Below are 24287 nucleotides of genomic sequence, written 5' to 3'. Positions count from 1 at the left end.
AGCTGCCCTGCAAGGTGATACTGAGGGATTAGGCCTGGATTTACATTTTGACTACTACCCCCAGGCTGGAAAAGTCTTAGCATAAGGAGCTGGGAAATTGGAAATACCAGGATCTTGGCTGACCCAGGTCATCAGCACCAACGCCTGATTAAAGGCTGATTTCAGGTGGAGTTTTCCTTTAAATCTTAATGATATTTGATATTAATGACTAATAACATCGCTCAAACATCCTCAGTCCAACCCTAGACAAGCTCAATCATGACCCTAGTGGTGGTCAATGCTACAGATGAGAAATACGTTTTCAGCCACCAGTTGTAATACCACATACAACCTGCTGACAGTGATGGCGCTGTTTTCATTTGCACAATTATATCTTGGACATCCGCTTAATAGGCTCTTCACAAAGTATATTCCACAAGCAATGTCCACTATGACACTCAACGTTGGTGGAGCTTGAAGGAGTAGTCTGAGAATGGGAGACCCCACCTCACAGTGGAAAGGTTTTGAATAAAAAGAGATGCAAACCCCCAATTTGGGAGGGTCCACCTGGTCTCAGGTGTTTCTGGTCTGGTTAGAGCGGAGGTGATGACATCTCATACATGGTGCATGTGACCATTGGACAAACCACTGACTTCATTGGTCACATGTATCTGATGGCAGAGCTTCTGGTCCGATGAGGGCCAATGGGGATCTCTGGAGCCACGGGGGGACCTCTCAAGAGGAAAGTATGGAAATTTTTCCTCTATTTTTCCTCAATCCCTTCAGGATCCTTGATTATCAGGAGACATGAGATGGTATGGTCCATCCCTTTCCTCTATCATACGACTTCTCACCCAGCTTTGCCTTGTAACTAGAAGGTGTTGGTAGATGCTGAAGACATTGCCGGATGGATCTGGGGAAGAGACAATCCCGGGAACAGATACATCTCTGGATCTACCTCCTAAGAGGAAAGTATGGAAATGTTTCCTCTATTTTTCCTCTATTTTGGAGACATGAGATGGTATGGTCCATCCCTTTCCTCTATCATACGACGTCTCACCCAGCTTTGCCACATTCCTTGTGACTAGAAGGTGATGGTAGATGCTGAAGACATTGGATCTGGGGAAGAGACAATTACAGGACCCAGTTTTGGCTTTTCCCGGGAACAGACACATCTCTGGATCAGTATTTGGAGTCAGGAGTGAAGGGGTTACATTATCTGCACCCTGTATATGCATTTTTTGGCGTGCAGGTAGCCGGGGTAAGGTGACCCCGCAGGTGGGATTGTTGGAGTTTTTCCTTTCTTTGCCTTTTTTTTAATGCCCCTCCCCGGGAGGAGGGAGAGGTGGCAGCATCACACATCTGAGGGAGGGGGGAGGTATATATAGTCAGCGAGGACGCTGGAGGGTGCAGTAGACAGAACACAGCAGCCCACCCCCAGGCACCGGCCACAGGGAGCGCAGCTGGAATATAACGTATCCTCCTTCTCCATCGCTGTGACCCCCCCAACTACTCAAAGATGCCCAACTTCTCCGGAAACTGGAAAATGAAACATTCCGAGAATTTTGAGGAGATGCTGAAAGCTCTGGGTGAGTCACAATGAATGGGACATGGGTGCCGGGGGTCAGGGAGAGAACGGGTCTATATGTGTCATGTAGAGACTGTGCGGACCTGGGTGTCATCCTAATACAGAGGTAATGGGGTGGGGGGGAGGCGAGATCTGAGACTGATACAGAGATATCAGGGGGCGCGAGACCAAATACAAAGACATTAGGGGGGGGGGGGGCAGAAGAGATTTGGTCCTAATACACAGGCATCAGAGGGGACAGAAGAGATTTGGTCCTAATACACAGGCATCAGAGGGGACAGAATAGATCTGGTCCTAATACACAGGCATCAGAGGGGACAGAAGAGATCTGGTCCTAATACACAGGCATCGGAGGGGACAGAAGAGATCTGGTCCTAATACACAGGAATCAGAGGGGACAGAATAGATCTGGTCCTAATACACAGGCATCAGAGGGGACAGAAGAGATCTGGTCCTAATACACAGGCATCAGAGGGGACAGAAGAGATCTGGTCCTAATACACAGGAATCAGAGGGGACAGAAGAGATCTGGTCCTAATACACAGGCATCAGAGGGGACAGAAGAGATCTGGTCCTAATACACAGGAATCAGAGGGGACAGAAGAGATCTGGTCCTAATACACAGGAATCAGAGGGGACAGAAGAGATCTGGTCCTAATACACAGGCATCAGAGGGGACAGAAGAGATCTGGTCCTAATACACAGGCATCAGAGGGGACAGAAGAGATCTGGTCCTAATACACAGGTATCAGAGGGGACAGAATTTACATTGGTATTAGAGCGTATGAGATATGATCTGTCCTAATAAACAGGTATAGGGGGCACAAGATGAGATCAGGTCCAAATACAAAGACATCAGAGGGGACAGAAGAGATATGTTCCTAATACAGAGGTATCTCTGGTCCTAATACGAAGACATCAGGGGGAACAGAATATACATATGGTCCTAATACAGTATCAGACAGTACAAGATGATATCTGGTCCTAATACACAGCCATCGGATGCACATAATGAGGTCAGGTCCGAGGAGGAGATATAGGACTAATACACAGATATCAGGGGGTAGGAGAGGAGATATAGGACTAATACACAGATATCAGGGGGTAGGAGAGGAGATATAGGACTAATACACAGATATCAGGGGGTAGGAGAGGAGATATAGGACTAATACACAGATATCAGGGGGTAGGAGAGGAGATATAGGACTAATACACAGATATCAGGGGGTAGGAGAGGAGATATAGGACTAATACACAGATATCAGGGGGTAGGAGAGGAGATATAGGACTAATACACAGATATCAGGGGGTAGGAGAGGAGATATAGGACTAATACACAGATATCAGGGGGTAGGAGAGGAGATATAGGACTAATACACAGATATCAGGGGGTAGGAGGGGAGATATAGGACTAATACACAGATATCAGGGGGTAGGAGGGGAGATATAGGACTAATAAACAGATATCAGACGGAAAGGGAGAAGATTTGGTCCTAATACAAAGACATTGGGGAGACAGAAGAGATTCGGTCCTAATACACAGATATCTCTGGTCCTAATACAAAGACATGAGGGGGGGACATAATATACAGATGCTCCAAATACAAAGGTATCAGAGGGTACAAGATGAGATCTGGTCCTAAAACACAGATATCAGGGAGTAAGGGATAGGATCAATGAGAGATCCTAATGAACAGACATCAGGGAGTAGAGATGAGATCCTCTCCTAATACACAGGTATGAAAAGACCTGAATCAGTAGTAGATTAAACCCGTCCCTAATACACAGATATCAGGGGGTGATGTGGGTCACTGGGGTGGATATATATTATGCGTATATTGTAGTTTGCCCTCTTAATACACAGATACTGAGGATTCATGTGTCATAAATTGTCCTAATACACAGTTATTGGGGGTTATTGTGTTATATATTGTCCTAATATACAGTTATTGGGGGTTATTGTTTTATATATTGTCCTAATACACAGTTATTGGGGGTTATTGTTTTATAAATTGTCTGAATACACAGTTATTGGGGGTTATTGTGTTATATATTGTCCGAATACGCAGTTATTGGGGGTTATTGTTTTATATATTGTCCTAATACACAGTTATTATGGGTTATTGTTTTATATATTGTCCTAATACACAGCTATTGGGGGTTATTGTGTTATATATTGTCCGAATACGCAGTTATTGGGGGTTATTGTGTTATATATTGTCCTAATACACAGTTATTGGGGGTTATTGTGTTATATATTGTCCTAATACACAGTTATTATGGGTTATTGTTTTATATATTGTCCTAATACACAGTTATTATGGGTTATTGTTTTATATATTGTCCTAATACACAGCTATTGGGGGTTATTGTGTTATATATTGTCCTAATGCACAGTTACTGGGGGCTATTGTGTTATGTATTGTCCTAATACACAGTTATTGGGGGTTATTGTGTTATATATTGTCCTAATACACAGTTATTGGGGGTTATTGTTTTATAAATTGTCCTAATACGCAGTTATTGGGGTTTATTGTGTTATATATTGTCCTAATACGCAGTTATTGGGGGTTATTGTTTTATAAATTGTCCTAATACGCAGTTATTGTGGGTTATTGTTTTATATATTGTCCTAATACACAGTTATAGGGGGTTATTGTTTTATATATTGTCCGAATACACAGTTATTGGGGGTTATTGTGTTATATATTGTCCTAATACACAGTTATTGTGTTATGTATTGTCCTAATACACAGTTATTGTGGGTTATTGTTTTATATATTGTCCTAATACACAGTTATAGGAGGTTATATGTGAGTTATTGGAGATTAATATTTCATACCTTGTTCTTATATGTAGGTATTGCGTATTATTGTCTTATTTCTTGTCCCAACATACAGTTATTAGGGAATTAGCGTGGGGGTCAGTGTCACCTGCGTTAATCTTATATCTTGTTGTTATACAGAGTTATTGTGGATGACTATATCACATTGCTGTAATGTACAGTTTTAATTGTGGATTAATATGTGATATACTGTATGGTCCTAATATACAGTTATTATGTCTCGTACAGTTATTGGGGATTTATTTATCATTTTTGTCATAAACTTATGTATTTAGATATAAAAGACTAATATAGAATATTTTATCCTAATACAGAGGTATTGGTGGTTCATGTGTGTTTTATAAACAGGTATTAGGGATTTACATGCCATATATTGTTCTTATATCTTCTATGCCTCCCTTACACACTATGTCCTAATACACAGGTCTGTTTCTCTGATCCTTATACACATGTCATGGATATACTATTGTATACATCTCATTATACACAGATATAGCAGGTGCATCTATCATGTATCCCCTTCGTCTACAGATATGAGGGGGATGTTGTAATACACAGGTAAAGGGATATACATGATAGGGGCAGAGCTGTGCCTTGTGTTATACACAGAGACTGCCTGAGGGATGGTAGGAAAGGCTCCTGGATGATATATTACATCTATCACAGCTAGTCCTCAGGCTTCTCCCCCTCCTTATATACAGACATCAGGCTTCTCCCCCTCCTTATATACAGATATCAGGCTTCTCCCCCTCCTTATATACAGATATCAGGCTTCTCCTCCTCCTTATATACAGACATCAGACTTCTCCCCCTCCTTATATACAGATATCAGGCTTCTCCCCCTCCTTATATAAAGATATCAGGCTTCTCCCCCTCCTTATATACAGATATCAGGCTTCCCCCTCCTTATATACAGACATCAGGCTTCCCCTCCTTATATACAGATATCAGGCTTCTCATCCTCCTTATATAAAGATATCAGCCTTCTCCCCCTCCTTATATACAGATATCAGGCTTCCCCCTCCTTATATACAGACATCAGGCTTCCCCCTCCATATATACAGACATCAGGCTTCCCCCTCCTTATATACAGATATGAGGCTTCTCCCCCTCCTTATATACAGATATCAGGCTTCTCCTCCTCCTTATATAAAGATATCAGCCTTCTCCCCCTCCTTATATACAGATATTAGTCTTCCCCCTCCTTATATACAGTTATCAGGCTTCCCCCTCCTTATATACAGACATCAGTCTTCCCCCTCCTTATATACAGATATCAGTCTTCCCCCTCCTTATATACAGTTATCAGGCTTCCCCCTCCTTATATACAGATATCAGCCTTCTCCCCCTCCTTATATACAGATATCAGTCTTCCCCCTCCTTATATACAGATATCAGGCTTCCCCCTCCTTTTATACAGACATCAGTCTCCCCCCTCCTTATATACAGACATCAGGCTTCCCCCTCCATATATACAGACATCTGGCTTCCCCCTCCTTATATACAGATATGAGGCTTCTCCCCCTCCTTATATACAGATATCAGGCTTCTCCTCCTCCTTATATAAAGATATCAGCCTTCTCCCCCTCCTTATATACAGATATCAGTCTTCCCCCTCCTTATATACAGTTATCAGGCTTCCCCCTCCTTATATACAGACATCAGTCTTCCCCCTCCTTATATACAGATATCAGTCTTCCCCCTCCTTATATACAGTTATCAGGCTTCCCCCTCCTTATATACAGATATCAGTCTTCCCCCTCCTTATATACAGATATCAGGCTTCCCCCTCCTTTTATACAGACATCAGTCTCCCCCCTCCTTATATACAGACATCAGGCATCCCCCCTCCTTTTATACAGACATCATTCCCCCCCCTCCTTATATACAGATATCAGGCTTCCCCACTCCTTATATACAGATATCAGGCTTCCCCCTCCTCATATACAGATATGGGGCTTCTCCCCTCCTTATAAACAGATATCAGTCTCCCCCCTCCTTATATACAGATATCAGGCTTCTCCCCCTCCTTATATACAGATATCAGGCTTCCCCCTCCTTATATACAGATATCAGGCTTCCCCCTCCTTATATACAGACATCAGGCTTCCCCCTCCTTATATACAGATATGAGGCTTCTCCCCCTCCTTATATACAGATATCAGGCTTCTCCTCCTCCTTATATAAAGATATCAGCCTTCTCCCCCTCCTTATATACAGATATCAGTCTCCCCCCTCTTTATATACAGATATCAGTCTCCCCCCTCCTTATATACAGACATCAGGCATCCCCCCTCCTTATATACAGACATCAGGCATCCCCCCTCCTTATATACAGATATGGGGCTCCTCACATCACTCTTTCCCTGCAGGCTGGAGATAATGTTACATATAACAGTGAGATTCCTATTTCCGTGGCTCCATAAATCTCCCGGGATGACGCGTCCGCGCTCCACATCTGCAGGAGCCGTGAGTGATGTCTCCTCAGATACATGGATTCTGTGCCGAAATGAGACATCTTCATCTCACCCCACCCCATACCTCCTGCTGTGTGGAAGCCTTGTCTGAAGATCTATGCCCCATTACTGATGACCACCCTATAGTCACCTACAAGAGTCAGGGAGGCGGGGTCTATGTCCTTCTACCTGGGTGAAGGTGCAAATCCCTAAAATTGGCCTCACTCCTTCTCACCTGCAGCAGTGAAATAATGAAACTAGGAAACCATCCAAAACTTGGCTCCAAGAAATATTCCGCAGATTCAAAGAACCCACTAAAGTCTTAAAGATATCAAAGCGCCTTGTAGTTTTATTTTAATAGGATTTTAAAAATTCTGGCGGAGACCCCGGTGCCTGAGGATTACGAGAAGCGTCTGATCTCCGGTTCTGGTTTGTCTGTTCCTCACATTGTCAAATAACCCTGAAGGCACAGAAATGTGAGGCTGGGACAACTCCACGCTAGACAACCGAGCTCATGTAGGGTCTAGATGTCTCCACGGGACCAACATTACCCCCACATCCCCATAAAAGTTATTAGTCACCAGAAAGACCCTTTAAATTTGAGTCTTATAAATATTCCTACAGGAACGGAGGCTAGTAGGACCATCTGTCACATTCTCGAAGCCCCACCATACTCTAATGAGGAGAAATGCCAAAATGATCACCATGGTTGGCCAATGGAGACATAAGCTCCATAAATTAGGGGTCTTTGCATCGTTTTAGGTTAAGGATCCTACTAATATATCTCCTGATCAAAATTAAAGGGATTGTCTGGTGGCAATCAGGAATGGAGGCAAGTAGGACCATCTGTCACATTCTTGAAGCCCCACCATACTCTAATGAGGAGAAATGCCAAAATGATCACCATGGTTGGCCAAGGGACATAAGCTCCATAAATTAGGGGCCTTTGCATCATTTTAGGTAAAGGATCCTACTAATATATCTCCTGATCAAAATTAAAGGGATTGTCTGGTGGCAATCAGGAATGGAGGCTAGTAGGACCATCTGTCACATTCTCGGAGCCCCACCATACTCTAATGAGGAGAAATGCCAAAATGATCATCATGGTTGGCCAAGGGGACATAAGCTCCATAAATTAGGGGCCTTTGCATCATTTTAGGTAAAGGATCCTACTAATATGTCTCCTGATCAAAATTAAAGGGATTGTCTGGTGGCCTATTACTCAACCTATGAGAAGAACCCAAGTTGGAGCTTCGACGTAGATGTCTGATTAGGTCCCATCATTATTGTAAGTGGTTGTCAGGATACTAGAAAAGGAGACCATTTTCCCTGACTCTTTCGAGGAACATAGAAGGGTTCTCCAGGCAATAGCTATTCCGTCAAACCTTCAGAACCTAAATATTTGTGTGTTCTCTGTGGTAGAATCAAGGATAAAAAATGTTCAAATTCAACACAATCATTTTTTCCATGACATGTACCTAACAAATGTTGGCCAAACATGAAGAACACCTCGGATGGTTGGCCAGTCTTGATATGTTTTATTGACCATTGGGGTTGGGCCAACTTTAGTAAAGAAAGGGTTGGCCAATCTTGCCAAAATCAACATGTTTTGCTAACCGTTGGGTTGGGCCAATTTTAGGGATGAAAGAGTTGTCACTCTAACTTGTAGGATATAGTCCTTCAACAATTCCAGAGTGGGTCCACTCTTTGGTTCTTAATTGGTCCTTCTTTGAATTTTATAGTCTCAAAATGGTCAGCACTGACTTGCCTCCATACAGATCCTCAAATCCTCAGGTTTCTCCCCTTCTACTACAAAAATGACCAAATTGATCAAATATCTTCAAATTTTAGTCTCAAAATGTTGGGGTTATGACCCAATAATCTGCTGTAGATCTGTAGACCATAGATCTTGATGTTCCTCAAAACCCGGCTATACTCAGATTTTGTGGTTCTTAATCCCTCACAGTTATCAGCTTTTAGGGCTTGAAGATCATGGATCTGGGTCACAGATCTCGGTGTTCCTCAAGTACCGAGAACCTGCCAACCTGTCCTTCACCTGATGAATAAAATATTACCGGAGCTATTTAATATGGAAACCGACACTCCACTGCGTGGCATCTCCGTGGAGAAGCATTTTGTCATTAACACCAGGGAACATTTTCCAACTTTGATCATATTACGGATGATAGGTCATCCACATTGTTTCTACATGAAATGGACATTTTTGAATAGTACAGAATATTTTTTGTAATATTGATTAAGAGGACATTTCACCAACTCCAACTCTTTAAAATGTCTTCCTTTCACTGAGTCTGACGCACTTGGAATTTTTTCTCTAGCCCCCACCATTCCGGAGCAATCAATACTTAAAGTTTTTGCATTTGATATGCATTATAAAGTGGGCGGTGCCAGACACTGCTCCAGCCCACCTGACAGTGGAGAACCTATTTAGCCTTTCTGGTGCCAAAAATAATGTCACTGATTTCTCCGGAACGGTGAGGGCTACAAAAAAAATTCCAACTGCGTTGGAATCAGTGGAGAAGCGCCATTTTAGAGCTGGTATTGGGGGGAGGTGATGGAAGGTCCTCTTAAATTTCAAAGTTGGGTGTAACATTATAAAAATGTTATTTCTTGCTTTCCCGTGTTGTTCTTAATTGGTCTCACAGCCAGAAATCTTTTTATTGCACTGATTTCACAACCTAGAAGACATGGATAGGGTAGAATGTTATAAAAATGTATAACTTTTATCACCAATAGATCAATGATGACTCATTGCAGTTATACTGATTTATATGTTGCCCTCGTCTGTGGTCTGTAATACGAGAAACCTGAGAACGAATCTGTAACTATATAAAATGTACATATCCGATTTACCGTAAAATTTTTTGAGCTATCTAAACAATGAAAACAAATTTTTACGCCATTCTACAAGAGTAAAATGGTTTTCTCGGTCATTTTATCCGAGATCTTGAAGCAACAACTGGTCTCGTCCTCAAGCAGTTCCTTCAATGTTTCCCTATGTGGTGCTTAATACTTATTGAATGTTGGCGGCAATGGGGTTAATGCACTAAATCTCACCAGTATTTAGTACAGGCCACACGCAACAGGTGCAGTTGTCCCTCGACATCCTCCCCCCACCACACTCCACGCTTCCCGTGTTTCGAGAGACCAGGTCGCTGGCAGAATCTTGGCTCTTAACCAGGACAGCTTGGCCAGCTGGAAGGAAGATTGTTGGGGTTGCGAATTTGACACAGAACTTATTCGACATCCTCCACCGAGAGAGAAAAAAACGGTCGGATTTTTCACCACAGGCTTCTCCAACAGCAGGAAAAATTAATAGGATTTAATTAATGGGCGGTGGGACACAGCAGGGGGTGGCCATTGTGGAGGCTGCTTTCTGAGGGACCTGAGTTGTTAGGAATAACATGGTGATTATTTGGAACTCCTAAGCTCTCAAATTTGTATGAGGGCCGTAACTTGTGATGTCTTAAAATTATGCTGAATGTTCTTTCAGGAAGAATTGATAGTATTAACTAGTAAGTTGTTAATACATATTGGATAAATGTCAGGCAAACATCAATTTTGGTAAGACTGGCCAACTATCTGAAGTGGTTGTTCTCATTGTTAGATTTTAAGAAAATGAAGGGTTGGACTGTTGAATTTCACCAGAACTAAGCTGGAGGTGTCTACAAGAAGCCTTTCCCACTTCTCCAATCTAGAACACAAAAATCTCATCCAAGCTGAGTGTGTATGTGTGTAGGTGGTTAGTGTCGGAATGAGATTCCTTGGATCTACCCAGATGGTAATGCTGAGGTCTACCTCATCTATAATGGGCCTGTTTGTGTCCTTGTTGGATGTATCACCTAAAATCCCATAATATTTGTGAATTATCCCATAAGAAATGACCCCAGGGTAAAATTTTGTCCCGGTCACTTCCAAATAAGGTTGTCCATTTTGTGTCGGATCCTCTGTTCCTCTCATGGCCCAATTAGACTTTGTAGAGGAGTCTTGAGGGATATAGCTGTAGCCTTAAAAATTTAAACTGTATGACCAACATTAGAAGTTGCCACCGGTGTGGTTTGATTACCTCTTAATTCCATAAAAATTCCTCATGGTCTTTGTGTAGCACAGTTTCTAGTAGGGTGGCATAAGAGTCAGATAATTTGTGACTCCACAGAGCTTGGTGGTTCTTAATGGTCATCGTTTTACACAGTGTCGGACTGGCCCACCAGAGTACCAGAGGATCCTCCGGTGGGCCCTGGCTCAAGCCAATACTGAACCCCAGAGCTCCATCAGAAAACAGCACAATTTGTAGGCTGCTAGAGTATATATCCTGGGGGATAATGAAAAGTGGGCCCCAGATTGATTTTCTCTGGTGGGCCTAAGGAAACACTGCTACTGAATACTGAACCCCAGAGGTCCAACAGAAAGCAACCCAATTTGGAAGCAGCTAGAGTCTATTTCGCAGCAGATAATTAAGAGTAGGCCCCAAATTTACTTTCTCTGGTGGGCCTAAGACAACCTTCTTAACATGGGCAACCAGAATAAGAGTCTCCACCAGGGTTGGATGGTTGGTCTATGAGTTCGTTTTTTCCATGGTCCCTTTAGACTTTTTAATCTCCATTGGACCTAGTATAGTAACCTATGACCCCAATCAGGTTTATTTCTGTTTCTTTGACCTTTCCAAAGTATAATGACCCAATCTCCATCATTTCCTTCAACCTTAGTTTAACCTCTAGACATTGAGCAGTTAATTTTTTACATCAAACACAACACAAAAAAAACAATAGACCACCATAATGTTTATGGCTTTTAGATGGGACGCACTTTGATGCACAAGCAGAAAACAACTCTGGAGTTTTAGTGTCTTCTCCATTGTCTGGGAGGATTGTGTAAATCTCCTTAAGACTTTATGGCCTTATCGGCCTGTAGAAAGATCAAAGCGAGGAGTACAGCAGTCCCGGGTTGAGGGGAAGAGTCATCTTGTATTCACTGGGGACTCTAGTCTCTTAGATTTGCAAAGTATTTCACACCTCCACTAGATAAGATACAGTACTTTGAACCTAACTTTATATCATTGTCTAGAACCAAAGAACAAAAAGCACTTTGTATAAGATTCCTTAAAGGACCATTCCCCTATAATAAAGAGTGTGTAGTAAAAAGGGAGTCCTTAAGTTCTTCTATTCTCTCCAATTGTCAGAACATTTTTTTTGAATTTTTGACAAAACCAAGATATCTTCCATGGAAGAAACCAAGGGGTCAACACTTAACTTCTCAGGAGTCCCCGGGGACAACCCTTATTAGTCGCTTGAGAACCAGGGATATGGTACTATATGATCCTCCAATTTATCATGCATTATTTTTAGAGTTGGCCTCCTCGTATGGAGCTGAGAGACCTAACTGACCCCAGTGTGGGGATCAGGGCCTGAATTTGGCTACCAGTCCTGAAAACCACATTCATGGTCATAGCAGGTAAGACTGAGGAGTTCGTTAAGAGTGTCCCAAAATAAAAGCTTATAGATGATAAGTAGAGATGAGTAGACCCAATATTTCCATTCGGGAACAACCCCTCTGGTCAATCAAAGCCATGACTAGTAACTAGGGGCATCAATTTGCTGGACTGGCTGTTCGTCCACCAATCCAGAAATGTGTCACGTGGGTTAAACCCAAATGGAAACATGGATTCAGTTCATCTCCTGTGATAAGTATCTGACTGTTTGAGGACATAAATCCTAGGTACCTATTTGAGTAGGGGGTGTTAAACCTGACACCAGTCCCGTAGAAGTTCAAAGAATCCATACAAACAGATACTTATCACCCTAAATCATATTCCTTGGAGGCCTAAAAGTCTTCAAAATAAAAATAAATCAATTTAAAAAAATTTAAAAAATTATGCATGAATGCATTAACATAATGACTACATGGTGTTATAAACAGGTATAACCTTGAGAATGAGAAAAAATATGAGGACCAAGTTATATAAAATCTGTAAAAAAAAAACTAATCAAATAAAAAGAATTTTGCTAAATGGAAAAAAATACTACGGTAATTTGGAATATAAAAATGTTGTATTATGAGGACCCTGGGGCAATTTTTCTCCTAAGAGTTGATATAAGGGTTATCAGAGGCCACCTATGATAGGAGAAGCTTGGATTTGATGCGGGAGGGGCCTGGGCTCTGTGTCTGCCAGCGTTACCTACATCGGCAGCCAAGGCCCGGGGCAAACAAGGCCTTTATTCTTCATTCATTCCAGACAAGATGGGTCTTATATGAGGAAATGACAGCTCTGTCTATTATATTCTGCACCGAGCTGAATCATACTCGTCTCTCTTACAGAGACGTGACCTTCCATTGCGAAGGCGGGGGGGAAATCATGTGCCTGCCCTGAACTTGTATCTTGTCGGAGGCTGTAGACCTCACAAGACCCACCACCAGTCATTCAACCAATGCTTAGCTAATGACATTTATCCACTCATGTACCATTACTTCACGTTCCCGATGTTCCACAATCCACTTATTGTGTATTTCCAAGTATACGGAGCTTCTCTTTTTCCAAAAAACAACAAAAATATCTTATCTTCTTTCATCGGTAAGTATGAGATTCGTCTCCCTCCGGGATTGTTGCCAAGGTCGAGGTGGGTATCATCTACAACAGTCAATCAAATTCCATCTCTTTGGCAACTTGTTTTGATTGCCACTATTTATTGGGTAACAATATGGGTTCCCTACACTGCTATATTCAGGTGTTACGACCATGGATGGAGCCCTGATGACAGGGGCTGTAGAGGATGTGGTGGCAACTGGCCCAGGTAGCCTGCAATGCCCAAAAAGGATACACATAAGAAGACTTTTATTATAAATAAGGCCTTTTTATTCCGGCCCCTCTATTACATAATGAAAACTGTAAGAGGACCCTCAACCAACAACACAATGAGGGTCTAGTCACAAGTTTAGCATCATAGTCTAGAAGCTCTAGGACCTTTCACCACTTCCACTAAGTCCAACTTTTTGCATCCTTTAGTACACTCTTATCCACTGATTATTCAGCATTTGTTTTTTTTTTCTATAGACTCCACCCAAGAAATCATTCTAAAACCCAATGAGGTTCTCCAAAGTGTTGAGAGGACCCAAACCTCAAAATTTGGTTCCCACTAAACTTTGCCGGTTCAAGTCCAGACCATCATTAGAAGTTCATGTTCAGGTTTGGTTCAACCCCCGATTGGGAGGTCAACAAAGAGAATTGTTGCTCCCTAATGTAGTCAGCCACAATTGCTTATATGCCAGTGGGAGGTCGGGTTCAAGACCTAAGCAGATTTTTCAAATTCGGGACGAATTTGGCAGAATTTTCAGAGGTCCGCTTATCTCTAGCTCTCTAATGTCGGATCGGTAGTGTTAGGTTCCCTGTTGCTTCCCAGGATCACCCACTTGACAGAGATCTAATTAGCACATTGGGTGTTAAAACTACTGCTACTTATTACTTGGGAACAGTGAAGGCTGGCAAACAATTGACGGTCCAGCCAAGGTCCACGGTCTTAAAATGTTTTTTCTTTATTGAAGCATATATGGCAATCACAGATCCACTCAGAAAGACGTGGAAAGAAAGTCGCCTTTGGCGACTACCGTCTTTCTGAGTGGATCTGTTATTGCCATATATGCTTCAATAAAGAAAAAAATTTAAGACCGTGGACCTTGGCTGGACCGTCAATTGTTTGCCATATATTCTCCTACCCCAGCAGAGGGTTGGCCCGTGCCGGGTCCGGTCGTTTTGTGGAGGTGAGCTGGCATCTTTCTTTTTACACGATGTAACAGTGAAGGCTGCAGAAAAAATTCCAAATGTGTTGAAATCGGCAGAGAAGCCCATTCTGTAAGGTGCAAAGACTAGAAGATAGTGGAGTCGGTGAAAGAATTGTATCATGTGGACACAGGAAGTAGTGATTACCATTCAGGTTTACGCTTGATGTAAAAAACACAATAAAAAAGTTCAATAAGATATTTTTAAGTAAAGGAAATTTTTTAACAAAAAATTGCCATTGGCTGAGCACCTCCCTTCCGAGTCTCTCACGTGAAGCACTCAGATCATCAACTTGTTCCTTTCACGACGCCCGGGGTGAATGTTTTTGTAGAACTCCGATGAAGAATGTTTCATGCTGTCGCGTAGGAATGTTGTGCCGTATGTCTGTCATATTTTTGGTCTTTGTTTCACACGTGGCCTATTGGAGGTATTTATCAAAAACAACAGAGCAATTTGTTTAACTTCACTAAATATATTCCCACGATGACAAGTGTAACTCTCAACTCCACCACCGGCCTGGATCACTTGAAAAGTACATCGCCTGAAGGAAATGCTGAAATAATACGAGCATTTGGGTTATTTTAGCACAAATTTTACAGATTCTCTTCTAATGGGGTTGGGAAACAAGTTATTTCGAGGCCAAGAATGTTGAAATATTCACCTTTCATCCAAACCACCCACCTAAAATACCCCTAGAGTCTTTCATCTTGGTTGAATGAGCCGCCTGGGTTCACTTAATGGGATGGGGGACATCTTACTCGTGATGTGGAACGAATGGGGGGGAAGTGCCAGACGGGGCCTGGAAATACTAAACTTTTCTTCTATGAAGCCAATGGCCACACCTCAAATGTGAGATGACATTTTTATGTACTCAGACTCCATTGGAAACACCAACAGTTCTATGGGTCTAGTATAGTGCGGAAGGTCGACTTCTTCTGGTCTCCAGTCTGGCACTTTGGGGCAATAAGGTTAAAATTGTGTATTCTGACCAATCACAGATATGGATAGCAGCTAGGGGGCATCAATTTGACGGATTGGCTGCACGGCTGACAATCCAGCAATACAACCGGTTTGAGCGTGACGAACCCGAACACTGTAGCTGGACTTTTTGTTCAGTTCCGCTCATCTTTTATTGTAAGTTTTATGCCTTTTTATATATACTATAAGGGTAACCAAGTGTGGCGTAGTCTGGTTTCTACTAGAATTTTTTTTTAATTATTTTTTTTTTAATTTTTACATTTTTATGAATTTCATTGAAGTAAGACGCTGTTGTAGGTTTGATATCTTTTTGTATATTGGACATTTGTATATTGGGTTCTTATTTTAGTATTTCTTCCCCTAACTAGCCACATCATAGGAATATTATTTTATTATTGCTTTTACAATTTTCTTCCGATTTTTATGAGTTAACAATTTGTGTTTGTGCCTGTTATCAACTCTCGACTAAAGTTTTGTGCCTAGGAAGCAGAAAGTCTAATTGCCCACAGGTGCAGGGGGGGGGGACATCTCAGGAATCCATCTGTCATGTAATGTGGTATAGGATTCCCCTACTACGTTGACAGACATTCCTATGACAAATGGGGATAAAATTAGCCGTCCTGAGGAAGAGCGTCTGGGTTCTGTCTCCTCTACAGGCTGACAGATCAGCTGACCCGGGTGACCTTTTTAACGCATTTGACGAAACAGATTTCCTGCCACAAAAGCGAAACAAATTTTATAGATTGATCATCTGGGCAGCGTTAATTGTTAAAAATGTGTCAAATTTTGTACCTAGGTGGCGCTGTTGTAACCAATAAATTCTCACTTTCCATAGGTGTAAATGTCATGCTAAGGAAAATAGCGGTGGCCGCAGCCTCGAAACCGGCCGTGGAGATAAAGCAGGAAGACGAGTCCTTCTACATCAAGACCTCTACAACCGTCCGCACCACTGAGATCAACTTCAAAATCGGAGAGGAGTTTGAGGAGCAGACGGTAGACGGTCGTCCCTGTAAGGTAACTATCGTGTCTTCTTCTAGAAATATGTGGGAAGACATTTCTATCCAGTGTTAGGAGTTCCGTCTTCATCTTGAAACATAATAGATTGAACCACAGATCCTCTAAGAGACGTTCAGCCACATTGTCCATAACAATGAAGACCATCCCAGAACCTCCATGACAATGTCATCCACTGTTCCCCATAACATTGACATAAGAGGTCCACCCACAAAGCCCCCAAGCTATAGGCCACCTGTGATATTGCCATTCACAAAAGCACCATCCAAAGCCCTGTAAACTAGAGCAAGCCACAGGAACCCCACAACAGTATAGAGCAAAGTGCCCACAACAATGCTATCCCTAGTGTCCAATAAAAGTGACCAGAGACAGTGGGACATATTTACTTACCCGGTCCTGTCGCGATCCTGCGGTGCGTTGTCTGACGAGGATTCGAGTCTGCCGCGATTTACTAAGATCGTGCGCCTGAGTTCCTGCATGTGTCGCTTCTGCGCGAGGTCCGCCGGAGTTCACCTTCTTCTTGCGCCTTCGTTTTTAAATTCTGCGGTTGTCCGACGGCCACGCCCCCGATTTCTGTTGCATGCAAGCCAACGCCGATGTGCCACAATCCCGGCCCAAATTCGGCGCAAAACAGAAATGATCGCGAAACCCAACGAAAGTGCGGCATTCGGACCCTTAGTAAATGTGCAACCGGGGTGTCTCTTAACACGGGTTACTAAATATACCCCATTGCTCTATAATAACCTCTCCCTGTGTGTTGGCTGCCACTATTTGTCTATGATGTCCGTGTTCGGACTGCTTAAACGCAGTTTACCCGCACACAAATCACCCCACAAGTAAATCCATCATTGTGTAGGACACTTTATAAGCTTTCCAGAAATATCTTTTTTTTTTTGTTCCCCAATGATCTTTCGTTTTGGAGAAAATGCCATTTTCATATTTATGCAAATGAGCTTCTATGTGCATTGGGGGCGGGACCATGCCTGCTTACCTGTCTTCTGTCTATGGTATATGTCAATTGTTTTGTAAAGATATAAAGATGTAAAGGTGGCATCGGGGATCATAATGGGTGCATCAACAGGAGTGGTCCCACCTCTGCTGCAATAAGGACCTCATTTGCATAACAAATGAAATGTAAATTTCTTTAAAATGAAGAATTGAAAAGGGAAGCTTATAAAGTTCTCCATACAATGGTGTACAGCTGATTTGGTATTTGTTGGTCCCCCCCCCCCAACCCCAACCATTCACCTAGCTACCTGTGTGGCCTCCATAACAAGGTGTCATTGATGGTCACAGTCATGTGACATTCATCCCCTACACGTCACCACCATCGCACCTTTCTAACTTAAGTCCAAGTTCCCCCTTGAGAAAGAAACTCGAACACGAGCTTTTCCAATCCGGGGCAAAGACAAGTAATTTTATTGCCCACCATATGAGATTTAATACTGTCATTTATTTTTGCACGCGGGTGTCAAAAAATACCCATAAAACCGATTTCGGATTTCTGCTCGCAGGTGCCTGAAACACAGCACTCATTGTTTCAGCAGAAACGAAGCAGGAAAAAAAATCTGGCTCGTTATTTTCGGGGGGCGCCTATCCCTGCCATTGGCGAGCCATTAAATCATGGACCAAATCCGCCTCTGGTTTACGGCGTGCCGGGAGATTTCTAATAACATATTAGAGGGTAGTGACAAGCAGGCAGGAATCATGTGGCTTCCCCCAGTCGGGGTAATGACTCATAAAGCTATTTATTTATTGTGCGTCGATTTCCACAATTAACCCCGGCACAGCCCCCGCAGTCAGGATCGTCTGTACGGAGATCCCAGTCCTGGAAGCTGAAAGGGTGGAAATTGGAATCTTCTCGGCTCTCGTGTCCCGGTGCAGGACGGTTTTAAGTCGTACTTAGAGGCAATCATTGAGTAACTATTTTAGCAGAGAGGAAATTGCAGTTCTCCTGGATTGCTTTCTGTCAGGCCATTTGCGGTTGGGTAAGGTGAGGTTATGTTGAATCCTTGCCATAAAGAAATTCAGCACCGATGTGAGACCGTGCCCAATCTCACGTGGAGAACGACGTAGGCCCAACGCTTCTTACTTACACTAGATTCACATGTAATGAAGAAAGATAGATTGTCATGACACGTTTTTACACTGAGGTATCAATTTTCTTTAGAAATACATTTTACTTCGTAAACTCTAAGTATTTTGGAGCCTACAGAAACTTGGGAAACATCAAGAATAGTAGATGTCCATTCATTGGCTAACAGTGGCAAAGTATGTTAGGGGGTTCTCTCACCAGTAGAGGTCATGGGCCAGGGATGCGTGAGTGAGCAGTTGAGTGGAGTGGATGCCCAACCATAAGTTGGTGACCCATCCTTGGTTTCGGGAAGTAAGAGTGACTTTGCTAATCAAGACTGCCTTGCAGGCGTGTGGAGACTTAGAGCCATTAAGTTTCTTGAAAGTCATGCTTGACGCTAAAGGGGCTTCCAAAAGAGGCAATGTTTTCCTTGTCCCGTCCTGGAAAATGTATTTGTGTGTTTCTCAGAATCCCCCAGTGGAGCGTCAATGGCTGTAAGTCTCCATTTGCCTGCAAGGCTGCTTTACATGGCAAAGTCTCCATAAGGAGGACTCTTACTTCCCAACCCTAGCCTCTCACTCAGCCAAACCAGTTCCTTACACTGTACTGGCCAGATGCAAAGACATCAAAATAGATATACTGTTTGGCTTTAATCCAGCATCTTATCATTAGGCTTCATGAAAGCCATGCTTGATAATAAGGAGGCTACCTTATCAAATGGCCAAATGAGACAATGTTTTCTTTATCCCATTTTAGAAAACGTTTTTCCATATTTCCCAGTGACCCATCTTTATCGTAGGTTATCATCAAAACCATTCACGAAATTGGCAGCACCTCCACCAATCAGATTCTCGTTCAGGATAGGTAATTGATATTATACCAGAAAACCCCTTAAAAAGAACTCTGCACAAGGCATGGGGATACCCTAAATGCCCCCCATTAACTAACATGATACATGAAACTGGGTGTTCTAAACTGTACAACCCTTTTAAAGGCTCCCCCAACCAAAGTGGTAATCAGAGTCAAAATTTTAGGATGGTTCCATGTGTTCTCATAATATAAAGTGTGGATTAACACTTACCCTAAACGTAAGAAAATATTTAGACATTTCTGAAACAATAGGCACATAAAAAACTTGTGGTTGGGCTCAATTATCAGCCAAGCGTCTACTTCAGAAGTATAAGGGACATTTTGATACAACGCATTACGCCAAGGGCATTGAGAAAGTGTTAAAACTCATAATGAGCCTGAGAAATATCCATTGTTAGAAGTCATTACCTCGTAATAAAGAAAAGAGGACAACGCATGGCACAGGGCCACCTCCAACAAAGGCTTCAGACAGGCTCCTTCAAGCATGACAAGTCTATGGACGGGTCACACACTCCGTTTCCTCAAGTCGTACATGATTCTGATCTCATTATCTGATATATGACTCCCATCGCTCGCTTCGGTGACTCCTCTTGAAATTCTCCTTTGTTTGGTCTCTGGTTCAATAATAAATTGGTATCTGTCTTCTGTACATGATAGACTGAAAGCTGAGCAAAGTCTGGAGAGCAAAGTAAATGGAGATGTTATGTGTCGGGGTGTCATCTACTGTCATGGTCTATGGCAGACATAGTAGTCCAGGTTGATTTTCCATCATGGTGTCAGTAGTGGCCCAGTTCCAGAGGAAACAGGGGAATGAAGTAGGGTGTTGGCATTTTTGTACAACTGTAGATGAATATCGTGGGTTTAGCAGGCTCTAAAGATGTTGAGATGTTGGACACCATGGGGAGTAGAGGAAAAGAGGACACAGATACAATTTAACATGGTCGTTGCTGGTGCTAAAGGATATCTCATGGGGGCCACAGACCATATACAGATGTGGTTTAACACTTGAGTAACTGAGAACCATCCATCCTAATCTCCTGTACCAGTGGTGGCGAACCTATGGCACGGGTGCCGTCACCCTAACAGAGTTCTCCAGACAGGACTCAAGGCCTTTTGCAGTCCCAGGCAGGCCACGACCCTGAAAGGAAGCTAAAATGATATTCCGAAACTTTTTCTTCTTCTTTCTACCGTATTGGTGTCCTCAGGTGCCTTAATAAGTTACTGCTTAAATTGTTGTATTGGCACTTTGCAAAAAATACATGGATTTTGTTTGTAGTTTGGGCACTTGGTGTCTAAAAGGTTTGCCATCACTGTCCTATACCCATTAATGCTTAGTTGGACCCAGCATGGGTGATCTCCCTAAGGAGGTAGATAAGTTGTTGTCAGGCTCCTTTGTTGGTCGCCTAACTCTTGTAAACATAAGATTGGGTATCTAAAAGTTTTGCATACTTTATCCTTGTTTTCCCAAAAATTACATACTAAAAACAGAGTTGGCCTGTACTTCAACGTTGTATGGACATCCGCAAATTTAATGATCTGATTCTTCAAAGTTCCATTAAGGAAAATTAATCAATGAGCTAGTACTATGTGTTTCCCTTCCCCCATTCACTTCCCACAGTCACAACATTGACGAATCAGGGAAATGTAGAAGACAGGAGTCAATTGAGTGTGTTAAATTCCTCCAGGATGAGCTTCCATGAGGTTGGCTGCTGTCTCCTACATGTGATGGATGATGGCCATGGTTTTGAGTATCCTTGTCTGGAGGGCCGGTTTGTTATTTAATTAAGTGTCTTCTCCTTTTATCTTTGTCTGTCTTCAGAGCCTGGCCAAATGGGAAAGTGAGAACAAGATGGTGTGTGAACAAAAGCTTCTCAAAGGGGATGGACCCAAGACTTCCTGGTCTAGAGAACTGACCAACGACGGAGAACTTATCCTGGTAAGAAAACCAGAGCTGGCATTTCATCACTGTGTCCAGAGAGAGAGAGTGGCCTTACTGATCATTATCAGGCCCATTAGGATCATTATGTCATGTATATATTACAGGATCATTGACCTTTAACCTCAACAACAATTAGCTTTTAAGTGTAAGGAATGCAGCAAGCCAAACATTTGCTCTCTATCTGCCAGGTTCTTCTGATGAAATCTAGAAACCTGTCGGCAAGACACTCTTTGTGCTGATACCTTTCCCTTCCGACTCTCTAACAAGGGGGGATTAAGATGACCATGGGCCTCGGGCCATAAAAAAATTGTCGGCCATTACAAGTATAATTTTTTATAATTAAATTTATTTGGCAAATGAGGGGGGTCCCTTCTGTCCACTTTCAGTTCTACAGTTTGAGGACCTTTGGAATACCTTCAAATGTGCCGGAAGGACACTGGTATAAGAAGGTGTTGAAATCATGAGGATTTCAGGATTTCATGGCTGGAGGTCTTCTTTATTATCTCTACAGGACAGTATCAAACTTGCCTATTGGTCCAGGTGGTCATGGGTCCCACTGGCTGCCCAAACGCCTACATTATAATTTGCTACTGCTCCCTAAGTACATGCACACTGGGCTTTACCAAACATGCATTCTGAATCAGAGAAGTCCCTGCCAGACAATTTTACCAATGACTTACTATGAAATAAGAACTAAGGATCAGATCAATTGTTCCTGGTGATATCGACAAATTTGGCCAATATCATGGTAATTAATGCCAAAAGTGGCCATATACTTCAAAAAGCCAACTATATGGTCCATTGACCAGACTTCTATATGAATCCATACATTGAATACTCATCGTTTTGTAGAGTTGACCCAAAGCTGAAATGACCTTTTTGTCTTGCAATATTTCCATTTTGATTCTAAGATTGGTGTGGGCCTCAACCAAAACCTGTGACCAGTTTGATCAAACAGAAGACATAATTAGTTAGGAACCTCCCCGAATGTCTTTTGACAATGCCTTGAAGGTGTCATTAGCTATGTTGGACAAAGGGTCTAGATCTTTATTAATTGTGGATTCTTTGGAATCTGTAGGAGTTTTGACCACGGTTCTTCATCTAGTTTTCAATACATTCTATCTAAAGTCATAATTCTTTTCTAAATAATTCCTAACTTATTGTACAGGGATGGTAAGGTCATATTATACACTAACTTTCATTCGTTTTCCTACAGACCATGACTGCTGATGATGTTATTTGCACACGGATTTACATCAGAGAATAAACCGGCTTCCCGAGGGACCTGAGGCGAGATCTTCTCCGGCCAATAGTCTGAATTTTATTAACACTTATTATGAAGCAGAGAGTATCCCGTTTACAGCAACGTAACGTCAAGCCACCGCTTCTCCTGTAATGTCTTCCATCTTTCATCGACTCTTTGGAAGATGGTAGAAATGGCTTTAACTCCATACCGGGAGTGGGCAACCGGGAGTAGTGTTATCGGGACTGTGAATTGACAACGGCGGGAAATGATTGAATTGTCAATTAGTGTTCGATTAAACAAACGGTTAATCCATAGATTAGATGGACCATTCCAGATCACCTCTGTCGGCCATTTTGAATGTACGGCCATCTTGTTTTGCATAATGTTTTAAGATGAGCTACCAGCCAAAAAATGTGTTGCAGGGAAGGCACTTGGTAGTAAGAATTGGTAGATTATGAAGCAAAGATGTGAATTTATAGTGATTAAGAGTAGTAAACCATGCTTGAAGGTGTATTACTATGAGACGCACTGGATAATAAGTCACATGCAAGTTCTACATATGGAAAATGGAGGAAAATAAGATAATGGCCGCCGGCAAATTGAAAAGCGAGTTCAATAGTGAGTTCCCCTTCAAAATGACATTTATGGTGGCCCTGGCCGAGTGAATATTCCCCTCAGATTTCTTACTGAGAACATTCTAGATGAAAACGAGCCTCATGTTATAAAAATAAGCCTCATGCCCATCTAAAGGTTGCCGTGGCCAATGGGGCAAAAGGTAAAATTTTAAAAGCTCTTGGATATTTTTGATTTTACGGAAGGCGTCCATCTTGTCTGCTTTTACCTTATGAACAAAATGTCCGACTTGCCAACATTTACCACCACCTATGAAATGAAAATGGATCTTCTCTGATTCCGTGACTGGCTTCAATGGTTTTATACATTTTTTATGTATGTTAACACGTGGCTAGAGATTGTAGTCGTGCTAGCGGTAAGGATTATTCCACCAAGGTAGAAATGTCTCACATCACTTCCTCATTTTCTAGTTCGCGCATCATTTCTGTATTTATTTGTCAATATGTTTTTTTTTAATTAATTAAAGAAAGAAAAAATCTTACCTTGCTTTTGTCGAGTTCTTTCTGTGTTTGGGTGGTCAATGACTACAGACCATAACTAGTAATTCTTCTGACTAGGTGGCAGTACCTGATAAGCCTGATAAACCACAATATGAATCAATGGGTTTCATCGAGCTCCATTGGTATGTATTGTACTTTGGATCTGCCATAAGATGTCTTGGAACATCTTCAGGTGACCCTAGACAGAGGATAACTTGACCGAGAGCCACTAGTTATTAGCCATGAATCCATCCTTCTTGACTGCAGTCAATGTCCATGATGCACTAAAGATTAGTGTCATTCAACAACATCACGTCAACCCATCACAGCTCTGCTATACATCTGTCCCCCAATAGTCTACATTGATGGCATCCATCACTTTACCATGGTCTGC

At 42.2% G+C, this 24287-nt stretch overlaps 1 protein-coding gene across 1 annotated transcript; it reads left to right on the top strand.

Moving 5' to 3' along the window:
• The first annotated feature begins 1377 nt into the window (after positions 1 to 1377).
• On the top strand, positions 1378 to 23895 carry CRABP2 (cellular retinoic acid binding protein 2). The gene is made up of 4 exons (XM_072114899.1): positions 1378 to 1568; positions 16474 to 16652; positions 21416 to 21532; positions 22752 to 23895. Exons 1-4 carry the CDS (start codon positions 1499 to 1501, stop codon positions 22800 to 22802), a joined length of 417 nt encoding a protein of 138 aa, XP_071971000.1. The 5' UTR covers positions 1378 to 1498; the 3' UTR covers positions 22803 to 23895.
• The last annotated feature ends 392 nt before the right edge of the window (positions 23896 to 24287 follow it).

The sequence above is a fragment of the Engystomops pustulosus genome, chromosome 7 (genome assembly GCF_040894005.1).
Source record: "Engystomops pustulosus chromosome 7, aEngPut4.maternal, whole genome shotgun sequence".
In the NCBI taxonomy this organism is placed as follows: domain Eukaryota; kingdom Metazoa; phylum Chordata; class Amphibia; order Anura; family Leptodactylidae; genus Engystomops; species Engystomops pustulosus.
Note: the sequence above shows the minus strand (reverse complement) of the source record. Positions and strands in the feature narration are given on the sequence as shown.